Source organism: Cupressus sempervirens, chromosome 5 (genome assembly GCF_028749045.1).
Source record: "Cupressus sempervirens isolate cs-2001-9-10 chromosome 5, ASM2874904v1, whole genome shotgun sequence".
NCBI lineage: Eukaryota > Viridiplantae > Streptophyta > Pinopsida > Cupressales > Cupressaceae > Cupressus > Cupressus sempervirens.
This window is the reverse complement of record NC_143122.1, coordinates 2,105,092-2,121,152: the sequence shown is the minus strand read 5'-3', so window position 1 is coordinate 2,121,152 and position 16,061 is coordinate 2,105,092. Positions and strand designations below refer to the sequence as shown.

At 34.5% G+C, this 16,061-nt stretch overlaps 1 protein-coding gene across 1 annotated transcript in view; it reads right to left on the bottom strand.

Annotated features, from left to right (window-relative positions):
- Positions 1-13,227: 13,227 nt before the first annotated feature.
- The window catches only part of LOC149554310 (transcription initiation factor IIF subunit alpha-like), a 75,788-nt gene continuing 72,954 nt past the window's right edge, over positions 13,228-16,061 (bottom strand). Inside the window, exon 11 of the mRNA XM_089828419.1 lies at positions 13,228-13,410. Coding sequence (XP_089684545.1) covers positions 13,228-13,410 — 183 coding nt within the window. The remainder of the gene's footprint in view (positions 13,411-16,061) is intronic.

Genomic DNA, 16,061 nt, shown 5'->3' with positions numbered 1-16,061 from the left:
GATACTCAGTCCTCGATCCTATCCCAACTCAACGATGTCCTACAAGGTCTTCCATACAAGGTCTCATAAGGCAGCATACCTATGGAAGAATGGTGCCCATTGTTATAGGAAAACTCGACAAGGTGTAGGTATTCCTCCCACTTGACCTGATGGTCCATCACATACATACGCAACATGTCTTCCAAAACTTGATTCACTCACTCAGTCTACCCATCGGTCTGAGGATGGTATGCTATACTAAAATTGAGCTTAGAGCCCAATGCCAACTACAACTCTCTCCAAAAAGATGAGGTGAACAATGAGTCCCTATCGGAGATGATCTTACAGGGAATGCCATGAAGTCTAACAATATCTCGTAGAAACACCTGCACTATGTTCTGTGCTGTATATGTAGTACGCACGGGAGAGAAGTGGGAAACCTTGTTCAATGTGTCAACTATCACCAAAATGGCATCATGGCGATGAGACGACAAGGGGAGACCAACAATAAAGTCCATAGATATAACGTCCCACTTCCACTCAGCGATCTCATGAGGTTGGAGGAGCCCACCGAGATGCTGATGCTCTGCCTTCACCCTGTAACACTCAAGGCATCTCACAACTATGTTAGCCATCTGCACTCTCATGCCTGGCCAATGATATAACTATCTCAAGTCTGCGTGTAACTTCTTAACACCGGGGTGCGCTGCATAAGGTGCTTTGTGAGCCTCAAGTATAATGAACTCGCGCAATCCCCCAGTGAGGGGTACATACATACGTCCTCTATGGCATAAGAGTCTGTCAAACTCCAAGGAATACTCTAAATACTTCCCTTCTAAGGGTCTCTGAGAATGCACCACCTGACTAACCTCTGAATAAAGCTCATCTACTAGCAAGTGCTGAAGAATCTTTTCCCTCTGATCAATACAAGTAGTCATAGATGATAACTCATGGTGCCTTCTACTTAAGGCATCTGCAACTACATTCTCCTTCCCCTTGATGTAATGAACATCAAAATCGTACTCACAAAGGAACTCCATCCACCTTCTCTGCCTAGCATTAAGGTTCGGCTATGTGAATATGTATTGTAAGCTCTGGTGGTCAGAATGAAGCTAAAATCTATGACCCAGTATAAAGTGTCACCACCTCACTAAGGCATGAACTACTGCCGCAAGCTCTAGGTCATGAGTAGGGTAGTTGAGTTCATGAGTCTTCAACTTCCTAGACTCAAAGGAGATGGGTTGGCCATCCTGCATAAGGACTGCCCCTACCATCCAAGGATACATCAGTGCACATGACAAAGTCCATGGATGGATCTGGTACTACAAGAATTGGTGCACTCGTGAGGGCTCTCTTAAGTTCCTAAAAATCTCTATCACACTTCTCTGTCCACTCATACTTCTTTCCCTTCCTCTGAAGAGATGTGATGGGATGTGCCAATCTGGAGAATCCTAAAATGAAGCGTCAATAATACCCTACTAGTCCCATAAAGCTCTTCACCTGAGTGACACTGGTGGGTGTCGGCCAATCCATGATGGCCCTAATCTTTGCTGGGTCTACTGAGACACCATCGCCTGATATGACATGATGCAAATAATGTATCTCAAGTCTAAAGAAATGCACACTTCGACAAGCTGCCAAACAATTGGTTCTCCCTCAATTTTTGTAATACATGTCTCAAGTGCTCTTCATGCTCCTTCTCATCACGTGAATATATCAAGATGTCATCCAAGAAAACAACCACAAACTTATCCAAAAAGGTACAAAATACTCCATTCATGAGGCTCATGAATAGAGCTGGAGCATTCGTGAGGCCAAATGGTACCACAGTGAACTCGTAGTGACCATACCTAGTATGAAAAGCAGTCTTAGGGATATCACTATCCACAATCCTCAACTGATGATAGCCTGACTTGAGATCAATCTTCAAAAATACTCAAGCACCCTGCAACTGATCAAAGAGGTCATCTATCCTAGGAAGAGGGTATCGGTTCTTGATGGTTACTTTGTTCAATTGTCGATAATCAATACACAACCTAAGTGATCCATCTTTCTTCTTAACGAAGATCACTAGTGCACCCCAAGGTGACACACTAGGTCAAATATGCCCCTTCTCTAAGAGTTTCTCCAACTGAATCTTAAGTTCACTAAGCTCATGGGTAGTCATCCTGTACGATGCTCTCAACACTGGCTCTGCTCCCAGCACAAGATCAATATGAAAATCCACTGCTCTAGGTGGAGGCCTACCAGGGAGTTCTGAAGGAAAAACATCTACAAACTTTTGCAAAATAGGAAAGTCATTAAGGGATGGCTCCCCCTCTAGATCTTCCTCCTTGTCACTGATGGTGATAGCGAGCAACTGACATCCCTTTCGCATGCACCATCTAAGCTGCATAGCAGAAATCATACAAAGGGATATGGGTCTCTTAACCTCGAGGATCACTCTAGAGATACCATACTCATCCACACATTCTAGTCTCTTCAGTCGACAATCCATCTTGGCGCTGTGGGCATACAGCCAATCCATGCCAAGAACAACATCATACGAACCTAGAGGGGTAATACGTAGATCAAACATCATGGATATGTCTCCAATCTGAATCAAGCAACTATGCACCATGGAACTAACTGACACTCTGGCTCCTGAGGCTAACTCTACCTCCTAGCTGACATCCTGACTAACTGCCACTAGCCCGCAATGCTCCACGATGAAAGGAGATATAAATGAATAAGTAGCTCCAGAATCAAATAAAATAGTAACCATGCTACCTCGTATACTACCTGTAGCCTCAATAACCATGGCCTGATGTTCGGCCTGGTGGTTGTCAACCATTGCAAAAACTCTGTGAGATATGCCTACGTCGCCAACTTTCGGCTCTAAAAAAGCCCCTTTCTGACCACTAGAGGACTATCCCTAAGAACACTCTCTAGAAATATGCCCCATGCCACCACAAGTGTAACATGGACCTCGTGTATAGGATCAGGCACCCTATGATCTAGACTGTTGTAGGCCTCCTAACTTGCTAGATCCACTGAATCCACCCCTAGAAGACTGTTGAGTCTTCACTAGCTGTGACTGTGGGGTCTATACTTTTTGATCCTACCTCAGACTCTGTGAATGCCACTACTTGGGCTTGGAGCCCTGATAACCCTGTGAGGGTTTCTGCTGCTACTGTTGGGGTTTCTGCTATTGAGATTGTTGGCCCTTAGAGGACCCTGCTGTGTAGTTCTGATTCCCTTTCCAAGAGGGTTTCTGCTAGGTAGAGTTTCGATTCTGAAACTAATCTCGTGACTCCTGTCTACCTCAAGTGTCCTCTACCACTAGTGCCATCTCAACAACCTGTCTGAAGGTGGTAGGGAAGGCCATCCAAACTAGACCCTGAAGTGAGAAATTCAAGCCCATGATAAATTGATGCACTCGCAGTTTCTCGTCCTTCATGTACTCGACATAAGGAAGGAGCTTGAGAAACTTGCTCTCATACTGAGCCACGGTGAGACCCCTCTGATGTAGTGAATGAAATTTCTCTATCTGCTTCTACCTGAAATGCTCAGGTAGGTACCTCTCCCTGAACCTCTCTAGGAATGACTCCTAGGTGAGGGTATCTATGCTCACTCCTCCAATGATCTCCTCCTGATGCCACCAATTGGAGGCATCTCCCCTCAACTGATGAACTACTAGTCGTGCCTTTAGATTACTCCCATATCGACATAATCCAAAGCACCATTGTAGGCTCTGCAACCATGCCTCTGCTACTATCCCCTTAGTGGAACCGGTAAATAATGGTGGCTCGAGTTGAACCAATTCCTTGATATCATCTCCTATATGTCTAGGAGGTCTGTCAAGTGGGGGTCCTCTCTGGTGTATTGACTCTTCCTTGTGCTCACCCTGCCCCTCCAACTATCTCGGCGAGGGACTCCTATTCCTCTCTCTGACTCTGGGCCCGCCTCCTCCGGGTCCTTCTGCTTCTACAACTGGAATCTGCTAACCTGGCTGAACTAAAGGTACTACTCTCTGCTGAACTACACCAATCAAAGTTTGAAGTGCATCTATAATATCCTGGTTTGGGTTTGGTGGTGGTGGAGGAGGAGGCGGTGGTGGAGGTGGAGGTCCATCCTCCTATCTTGCTCTACCACCTCTTGCCCTACGACCTCTACCTCGTCGGTTGCTCTGTGTAATAGGAGGAATCCTGCACAATTAAAATTTTTAGTTAAGTTTAGAAGCATAATGGTTTTAGGTTCCTAGTGTTGAAACACGGGCTCTGATACCAAAATGTCATGCCCAAAAATATAACGGCAAAATGACCACAATTTTTTTTTATAATTAAAATGCTCTAAGTTTGATATGCTTGCATTCACAATTAAAGTAAAGGTTCTCTACATTTCATCTTAGGTTTGTAATCTTCGCACGTGAATTAATCATTAATTCAACTTTCATCATAATTAAACTTAAGCTAATTTTAAAAAAATTCAACAATCCTTAATTTAAAACTGAATTAATACAAACTATCTTAAAATAATTATTAACTAAATTAAATACAACTTAAACCCAAACTTTTCTTAAACTAAATACTAAATTCAATCTTACTCTTAATCAAATTGAAACTAATTAATATTCCAAAATTAACTAGTATCCTACACTAATACTAACCTAAGCTTTTAATAAATTTTACTGAATTAATTTCATTAATCTTAACATTAAGTCTAAAACTTTAAACTTTAATAATATATATATCTAAAAATATAACTAAGCTATGAGACATAATAATCACAAAAAAATAAAAAAATAAAAAATATAAAACTAACAATAACATGATTAAACTAAAACTAATTATACTACATAACCTTATATTTTAAATGAAAACATATTTCTTACTTCCATTAACAATTAAACTAACTAAACAATTAATATTTAAACATATAGTTTAAACTACAAATACTTACAATGAATATTAATAAAACTTAAATAAGTTAAATACTACTTGAAACAACTAACTTAAAATTAAACCAAAATGGTAAACAACATTCAAAATTAAACCTAAAACTAACTTAAATCTAATATTATCATAATCACCAAACTAAAATAACAATCTATTAATTTCATAATATTAATACATTAACTAATACAAAACCACTAACTAACTTAATACTACACTAACAATATAATGCCATTCCTATATAAAATTAAACATACATCTAATTTCTAACAAATATTTACTAATCTATACATACTAACTAAAACAATTAACTATACTAACAAAAGATACTAACTACTAACTAGTAACTACACTACAAAACATAATTAAATTTAAGACCAACTATGCTACTACCCTAAGACTGACCCCCAGCTTCACCTAGGCCAACTGGGCCTATCCTACCTATGTGCCCCCCCCTCGCACTGCCCGAAGTCTACGCGCGGCAGACCTGTCACCTCACCTTGCATGAGTGCAGATGGGTCAGCGCATAACAAATGATGGGAGGGCGCATTAAGTCATACACAGACTTAATTCCTTTCAAACATTTTTATATATGTGATCAACTTCCTTTGTTCCCCACTTGAAGTGACATGCGTACCTTGCTGTAGGCAGGGGGAAATTTTTCCATGCCTAGCTCTTAAGGATTAAAAGAAAATGGTAAGAAGATGGGGTATGGAACTCGATTTGACAGCCACCTATCACAATTAATGTGAAGTGCATAATGTGAGATGGTTAGAAGATGTAAAAGGACTTAGGAATAATTTTCTTTTGTTGACCCCTCCACACCTTAATGCTTCCTTTAGCTATTCGACCTAGGGGGTGGGTGGGGATGTGACCATCCCCACTTAGGTTTTATTATTATTTCTTCTTAAAATAATATCTTCTGACATCCTTTAAGTTCCCTGGTCGCCCATAGGACAAGGTATGTAATTGATGTTTCTACGTTTCAATCTTATCACTATTTAGATATGATATTTGATGACATAATGGCAGGTAATATTGATTCTATTTATGTATTATTTAATCTCTGTAACTTGGGAACTTTAATTGATTATGTTGCATACATTTTCCAGTGAGTATATTTGCATCTACAGGCTTGTTAATTTCGCTTGCACTTATCCTGTTTGTCTAAGTTTTTTTTTTTTTTGTGTGTTGCAATCCTAGGATTGTTTAGATTTAAATGTCACTAGTATAGCTTTTCTTTTCTTAAGTGCTCTATCTAGTTAATCAAATTCAACATAGACCTCTACTTTTGCAATTTCAACAAGAATTTACATGGATTTTATGTGAACTTCAGGTTAGCATATCCCATGAACATCAAATTTAAAATACATCATGACATCTATATTACATAATTTAATCATCTACATTCTATTAGCTAACCATTACAATGAGAGAGTTAACTTTGTGCTCACAATGAGAAATTCCATTTCCTCTTAATACTTATAACATCAAATTGCCTTTGATTAACATAATTGAAAACTTTGAAAATTCATAATTCAAGGACATTATCTATCATCCTATTTTTCTCACATACATATGCCAAAATTTGAAATCACATGAGAGCATTGCAAGGTAAATTTCATAATCTTTTTTTTTCTCTATTATTCATCCTGGTTCAAGGCTCCATCAGGAAAGAACCAGTAAGAAAACCCGATGTCTTTGCCACTACATCAAATTTAATTACAATTTACATCATATTAAAATTCATTGAGTTTTCTTCAAGGCTTTCACAAGAAATCTTTTTCCAAATGTCTTCATTGCATCAAGGGAAAAAAATGAAAGAGACAAGAACCAACATGGAGATAACAACACAAGGAGATAAGCAAATTGAACATACATTCCCACCCAGTTGCACAATAGGTCCAACAATGAACCAATATAGGGGAAAGGTGGATTTTCTCAATAGGAGAAGTCAATCACCATACCTTCACTTAGCCCTTTCAGGGCTTAAAACTTCAAGAATTTCCATTCTTTCACAAGGCCCTTTTGGGGCTATATCCACAAGGATTTTTATTCTCTTCCACATTCAAGAATTCTCAATAACAACAAGGTATGGGATGACAAGTAGGGGCCCATACACCCTACCCTTTCTCCCTCCTCTCTCCATGAGAGGAGACTCTACACTATTGAGGTCCAACTAATGCCCCTTCCCCAAGCATGGCCACTTCTTCCCTATCCAAGGGTGAGTGTTTCCAAAACATCCCCATGAAAATCTCTCAAAAACAATCAACACACCAAGAGGGCATATGAATAACATCAAAAGAAAAAAAGATAAAATCCCTCCCAAATCCACCCTCAACACACAAAAAGAATGCAAAACTACATAATGTCTCCAACATGATTCAAGCAAGATTCAAAATATGAACACACATGAAGAACCATTCATGGAGTGAAGAACTCCTACCTTCATCAAAGAGTTATGGCAATGGTGGTTTGAGAAGAGCTTCCCTTTCTTCCTTCAATCTTCAAGACTTCCTCCCAAAACTAGAGGATTGGGTGAAAATAAACTAAACTCCTCCAAAAAAATTCCTCTAAGTATGGTCCTTGACTCCACTAAGCTTCAAGTAACTCCAGATGGAGGTTTGGTTTCACTAACTCAAGTACAGAGCAACCCATTTTCGAAATCAGCCTATAATAGGGTTTTTAAGAGATCCTAAGAGTCAACCTAGGAGGCTAAAGGGTTGGAAAGTACCCCCACCCATACCCATATCCATAGGAGTACTTAAATTTAATGTTTCTAAGCCTTTAAAGACTTATTAGTAACAATTAAGAATTATGAGAATAGTAAGATCAAATTACAACCTTTAAATAATTACAATATAAGGTTAGCACAAAATTAACAAGTAGTTTAGCTCCGCTTTTTCGTTGAGTTGTCTCGGCTAATTTTCCTGCACACTCATTGCACACATCAGTAGGTCCAAAACCACATGCATAATGTGAATTACATATTAGAGGAATTATATAAATTAAAGCATCCATTTCTCAATTAAATAATTGTTTATCTAATTCTACTCATATTTCTAACCTTTCGACTTGCATAACCAAATGTATTAGTGTTGCATACATTTTCTTCATCGTTATACATGTTTATAAGCATTAAATGAAAAAAATCAAATAACTGAAGTAAGCATCACACATCGTAAAAATAGCTTAACAATGTTCAATGTATCCAATAAGGTTCTGACATAACAAAGCATGAGCATCAAAATAATAATGTATCCTCAGTGCTAGGATGAGTCAGGGAAAGGCCTCATAGGATGGCTAGGACTTACGATGGTCTTATGATGCTATTGACGGTTGGGAGGAACAGCGTACTTAATTTGGTTGTTTAGTTTCTTCTAGTATTTCTATACATTGTGATGTTGCTTTTGTTCACTGCGATGTTGGTTTTAGTACATTCATTGTTGTTATTGTTTAGATGGATAGATATTCCTCTTTCCTTGCTATTAATGCTCTTGAATGTTCATTCCTCGATTTATGTGGATTCACTCCTCTCGGTGTGGAGGTTTCATTGTTTTTAAGCTTTTCGTTTACATTTTTTTGTCATGTTGAATTGTTTTCTCGCATGGAAAGGTAGTTCCTCATGCAAGAATGTATTCCCTCATGCAAGAGAATACACTTTCTTGTGCGAGAATGCAAGTCCTTGCATGGTGTGTAGGGAATCCTCACACGAGAATGAAACCCTCACATAATGCTCAGGAGTCCTCGCGCAAAGTCGTGCATAGCGGTGCAAGATTTTGTGCAAAACTTGAGACAAGTGTACTTTCTTGCATGAGAAATAGGGGCTATCTAGGCTTGTCCGATGCAAGTTTGAAAGTTGGTTTTGGACACCCTTTTGGGTTTTACACCTTCCTAGTTGAGAACAGATTTCCTAGGGGTTTAAAATATATCGTTGGCATATATTTAATTCCTTATACTTAAGATATATTTTAATATATGCGACGAATCTTTTGAGATAGGTTTCAGACCTCTCGGAGATAAGATTAAGATTCTAGAAAATTTCAGGGCTTCAGAAATCTAGACTTAGCTAATTTTCAGGGCTTTAGGATTTCAGGCTTGGCCAAATTTTAGGATTCTACATTTTACCCCAGCTTGGTGTTTTGTTGATGAGTGGTCATTTTTTGAGCCCTCATCTTGTGTGTGGTCATTGTTGGCTTTTGTTTGCTTATCTCAGTTTGGTAGTGGCATTTGGAGATTCATTGGTTGCCAAGATTGTGGTGAAGTCATTCGTTACGATCATTGTGATCCCTATATGATGTTGTCATGTGCATTCATACTTGTAAAAAAAAATTCTTGACTTGTATTCCATCCTTGTTTCCAAGGATCTTTGGGCGAGGCATTACAAATTATGAAGGTGTCAGTTATTATTTATTGTGATGTACAACAGAGAGGACAAAGTTATATGACCTTGAAGAAAGTGATGGAATGTTGTTCCCCATAGGTAACTTTATATGAATAAATATATATATATATATATATATATATATATATATATATATATATATATATATATATATATATATATATATATATATATATATATATATATAGGTAACTTTATATTTATGAAATTTTAAAATACTTAAATTTGTGGTGCAAGTTCTGTTTTGATAGAGGGAACATATTTGAAGCAAGACAAAATAGTCCAACATGAAATACAGTTTGTTGATTATCAACCTAACAATAAGGTTTTACAATAAAACCACCTGATTGTTGCTACCGAGCTTTGTCTACATCCAATCAAAGTTAAGCATGCATGTTGCAAGTGGAGACTAGACAATGAAGATCATGAGAAGATATTACATGTTATAAGTGTACATCATGGTTGAATTGACATTTGAGATTTATTTTATAATAATTTGAATATCAACTTCTTTTCAAACTATTGAATTTCATCTTGAATTAAATGTGTTTTTAATTGTACGATCATAGTTTTAGTTATCATTAGTTTATTAAAAAACTATATAAATTAATAATATTAATTGTACCATGGATGAATTTAATAATTTAACAACTTGATATTTAAATAGGCTAAGTTAGTTCAAACTTACACAATCATTATCTATAGATATGTATCAAAAATAATTTAATATGTTACAATTCTTAAATATCAATTTCTTTTGAAACTATTGAATTTCATCTTGAATTAAATGTGGTTTTAATTGTATGATCATAAGTTCTTAATTATCATTAGTTTATTAAAAAACTATATAATTTAATAATAAATTTATTGTACCATGGATGAATTTAATAATTTAAATTCATTTATCAATTTTTTTCAAACTATTGAATTTCATTAGTGAATTAAATGTGTTTTTAAAATTGTAAGATTATAAGTTCATAGTTATCAAATGTTAGTTTATTAAAAAACTATACATTTTAATGTTAGAACTTTATTACATCTACGGTCATACTCTTAAAGTTTAAATTAATATGCTTTTAAATATTATATTTTATAAAAGTTTTCTAAAATAATGTATTGGCTTACCTAATTAGCATATTTTTATTCACATAAAACTAATATTTATCTTTAGTGGATTAGTAATTGATAATTTAAGAAATTTGTATCTTTCTAACTTCTTACTAATTGGTATAACAAATTTGCATCTTTATTCAGGTACTAATTGATTTACCAAATTTATGTATATTGAGTCCTTCTAATTGTTTATTTCATATAATGATTACAATTTTAAAATATAATGAACATTTAAATTTATAATCTAAATCATTTCTAGGTTAATTTAGTAGTTTTAAGCACCTATATTAATTCAATTCAATCACCCTATTTAAATATTATTCATTTTCAAAATTTTCAATTAGGTTCATAGATCAATTTGGAACTTCTTTGAATATTTAACTATTGAAGTACCTGTATTTAGAGAAATTAATTTGATTATTTTATAATTATGACAATAAAATCTAAAGTTTAAAAGCTATAATATTATTGATGAAGAATGTTCTACTATAAGTACTATTTAAAAAAAACACACATGTATATATGTAACATGTACACGTCTCAAGATCATGTTCTATAGCTATAATACAAAAAAAATACACATATACACATCTCAAGAATAAACATCTATAGATCTAAAATATATCTCTACAACTAAAATGCATACATACACAAATTCTAAATCTCGAATAAATACATGTACGTAGCAAAATATAAAAATTCATATATACATATGACCATCTAACTATTGAAGTACTCAATAATCAAATAAATAGTGAAACATATGTATACATGTATGTCATCAAGGTAATAAAAATACACATATGTGTATGTAAACTACCTCCAATATATAAATGCATCAAAAAATATATAAAGATCTACTACTAGAGGGACTCCTCAAGACGCATACGAACAGAATGACCCTCTAATCGAGTCTCTTGTACATCCTCTCGCTGAGGTGCATCAAACGAGCCCTGCAAACATATATATACATATACATACATTAGAGTTGTATCTAAACATATATATACATGTGTACATGTACATTCAAATTAAATACAAACATGCATATATATATATATATATATATAGTTTGAAACATTTAAATAACTTTTAAAAAATTATTTAAAACTCAAGTACCTAAGCACTATTGGGTGCCTCAATAGAATCATCTCTCTCATGTACATGATGCCCTGAACCAACACTACATGTAACCATGTGCTTAGCAACCTATGACTGCATGATTTATTATAGTTATTTAGATTAAATTATATATATATATATATATATATATATATTTGAACTAGATTTTTTAATAAATTTATTTTTTTAATTTCATATATATTTAAAAATAAAAATAAATTATATATGTACCTAGGTCTCTAGAGGTGGAGGATGATCAACAAACTCCATCCTATCATCTATCGATGCACCTAGGCCTGAAACTCTGACACCTACTGAACCACCCTCAGCACCTTGTCCAACTACTAGTAAATTTGAGTGAAGTGGACTATGTAATTGGCTGGGTAATGGTATAAAATCAGTGCTACTAGGTTATCCGAACAATAGGTCCATGTACGATGAAATAGCCAAGGTTGAACTAGTATCAATCTTAGACAGGCCTTGCAACTGCTCACCAAAATCATCAAGACCCTTAGCTGTGATCTGGACATCTCCAACTCATATGCCCAAGTCATCTATAGAGTGTCATGAGCTTGGTGTCGAATGCTGTGAGCTACACATAGGTGTATCATCTATCATTGATGTGGTGGCTTGTGTCTATGGAACTACGTTGGGGCTTTGATGTTGTCTATTGACTACCATCATTGAGTGAACTAGAATCCCTTGTTTATCAAAAACATAACTAATAATGTGCAACATATCCTCTAAAAAATATAGTGCTGAATCATATGTTTGATGTCTTAAAAGACCATGAACATCACCTAGTAGTGGTAGCCTAGCAACTCTATATGCATCATCTGAGGTGCCTGAAGTGCTACTAGATGCCTCTAAAGATGGTCAACTAGGTGGACGAGGATGTTGACTATGAATATAATGACCAATAGAATCAAATGTGATACTAGCAGTCATAGATACAATGTGTCAAATAGTGTCAATTGCTCCCCTCTGGGAAGCAATGACAACTCTATTTGCAATAGGTGCATGTGCTGGAGTCACAGGAGTCAATCTTTGTCCAACAAACTATTTGACATCTGGAGGTGGCAGATGATGTGCACTACGATACTAGTCATGATCTGCGATCCGACCACGCCCCTATAGTTAATAATCAAGAATATCCAAGTAGTTGAAATTAAGCCCCATGCAAAACTCAGCATACAACTGCTATGCAAAATAAAGAGGTATATGGTTGTTATTAGGATAACGACCATGCGCAGCTAAGAACCTAGGATAGATAATGCTAGCAATAATAGGAACTGTGCATCATGTGACTTGATAGCCTCTCACCCTACCTTGTGCTCCCTCATATCCTGGAAAGAGCTCTCTTTTGATGAAATCTTTGGGGGCCACCCTCTTGATGTCATCAAAAGATGCATCTCCTAAAATCTTAGCCCTAAGCTCCCTACATATGGAAGCTAATATGTCAGGAGTAAATGAATGGTGAGCTCTAAATCTAGCTGTCAGATCATGTGAACTCCTACATATTGTAGCACATATATCTCTATAAAGACCATCATCAAAGGATGATATAGATTGTTGTAGTTTAGCAACCTCCTGCTCTGAAAATACAAATAAAGCATTGATATTGATGCATGGAGGTGGTGCAGGAGGATCTCCAGTAGGAGCTGCAGGTCCAACTTAACCTGGAATAGGAGCCGCACTAGGAGCCAGAACATGAACCACACAACCAACCCTATCTTGAGGTACACCATGAGTCCCACCATGAGATGCAACATGATCCCCACCATGAGCACCATGATGAGCTATACGAGGAGCCAGAATAGAAACTGCATCGAGCACTGGAACAGGAACCACATCAACCTGTGCCACAATAGGAATTGCATCAAGTGTTGCACCCAAAGCCGCAATAAGCTAATCGTGTGAAGCTATATTGATGTAGACATGTATCAAGAACTAAACTGTCTACTATACACAACTTTTTATTTTTAATTAAAAATTATACATGTAATTAAATGTACATCACACATGTGTCTAGATAATCTGCAACATGTACATATATGATCTGATAAAATTTAAATATATATGATTGAATGCATATACATGTACATACATGAGAACTTTAGAGTTAGAACAAATTTTCTATATTTCATTTAACAATAATTTATTCAAAATAAACTTTCAAACATGAAATGTGTTAAATTAACTATATATATTTACTTATTATTAATTAAAAATTAGCTAAGTCTATTGTACACTTAAAATACATTATTATATATTATGACATTGCATGTTATTTCTATAAGGAAAATATAGTTCAAATCTAGCTAATTTAACACATTTTTAATTAATAATAAGTAAATAATATAAGTAAACTTAGATTTTCTATATTTCATTTAAAAATAATTAAATATCCAAAATAAAATTTCAATCATATAATAAGAAAGTTCAATAATATATTTACTTATTATTAATTAAAAATGTGTTAAATTAATTAGCTAGATTTTCTATATTTTCCTTAAATAGAAATAACACAATGTCATAATATATAATAATGTATTTTAATGTGTAAATTGTTTTCAAATAAGTGAAAATTTAGTATCATTTGATTAAAGATGTTGTAAATTATTATAATTTAGATTTATGAAATAAAAAATGCATGTGCACTCAATTTTTTATCATACTAATTTTTTAACCATGTATCTCCAAATTTTCATATAGATGTTCAAGTTTAGGTTATCTCGAGGGAAAAAAAATCAACTTTTGACACCTTTTTTAATCCCTTATTTTCAAGCTTTTGTTCAAACTAGTTTTTAAATCATTTACAAGAATCTGAATTGATCTTTTATCACGAGATATGTTGTCCAAGGTCTAGTATTCTAGCTAATTTTTATTATTATTAATGTTTCTACTAAGGTTCAAACAACCTCTGGGCTTTTATGATTTTGGCCCTTATGATTCAAATTGGGCTTTTGTAAGGATTCAAATTAAGGTATGGTTATCATGAATGTTAGGGTTGGGTTAACTTAGGTTATGGTTATAGTTTAGATTATATTATAGTTAGGGTTAAAATAGGGATATATTAGTTTAATTAATGTTATGATTTAAGGAAAATTAAGGTTAGAGTTAAGGTTAGCAAGTAGGATAAGGTGCAAATTAGAGGGAAAGTCTTTGATTTATAGTTAGGGTTGAAGATAACTTTAAAGTTGAGAGTTTGCTTATGGTTCTAGAGTTAATTTATTGTTAGGATTTTATTATACTTTGGGGGGTATTATTAGAGTTCAATTAGGGTAATAAATTATTTATATTAAGTTCTTAAAGGATAATGTTGAGGTTTAGGTTTCAAGTTGGGTGACATAGATCATTTAAAAGAAGGGTCATACTTCAAGTACATGTACATGTGCTTATTTATGGCATGTATCTCTTGAATGTAATATTATAATTTAGGATGAGGGTCAACTTGTTTTAATTTTATGTAAGTTCTAGGCCTCAATTAGGTTTTGAAATAGGGTTTTAGTGTAAGGGCTATAATTAGGCTCAATTTTAGGGTAAGATTTAGGACAGGTTATGACATTGTTAGGGTTTATACAAGTATAATTTAGCATTATTTAGGGGTTAATAAATTAACGTCCACATATGGTTAAGAATTTAGGATAAGGGTTTAGCAAACATGAAGTTTGTGATTTGGTTCAAGATTATGATTTAGGGTAAATTATCATTTATAATATAAGGGTTTAGAAATTAAACTTTAAGATCTTGAGGTTAGGGTTAGGGTTTGGATAATTATTTTAGTTAATTTTTAGGGTTAGAGTTAGGATTATGGTTAGAGTTAGGATTATGGTTAGGGCTATGATTTAGGATTGAGACCATGATTAGGGTTAGGATCATGGTCGGAGACCTTAGGAGTACAAATTATAGTCTATCAATTAGGGTTAGTATTAGGCTTTAGCATTTAGGATTTAGGGTTATAGTTATGAAATTAGGGTTAGGATACATTGGGTTTACATTTATATTAGTATTATTTATAGGGTTAGGATATGGGTTGACATTGGTATTAATATTATTTTTAGGGTTATGGTTTGTACATTAGGGTTTAAATTTATGGATCTAGGATTATGATTAGGGCTTATAATTTATGATCAGGGTTATAATTATGGTTTAGTACATAAAATTAGTTTATATAGCTCTTTTAGAATTAGAGTTTAGCTTTTAAATTTAACATTTTAGGATCTTAGTAGACATACAACTTGATTAGGGTTTAGTATTTAGGGTCATGGTTTAATATATATGATTTATGATTATAATTAGGGTTCTAGGTTATAGGTTTACATCATTGTTAGAAGTATGGTTAGAGGGTTAGGATTTTTATTAGGGATAAGATTTTGGATTATGGTTTTAATACATAGTTTTAATATTTAAAATTAAAGTTAGGATCAAGTATTAATATGATTTACTATTTAATGTTGGGGTTTATCATTTAGACCTCTACAGTTCAAATTGAGATTTAGGAGTTA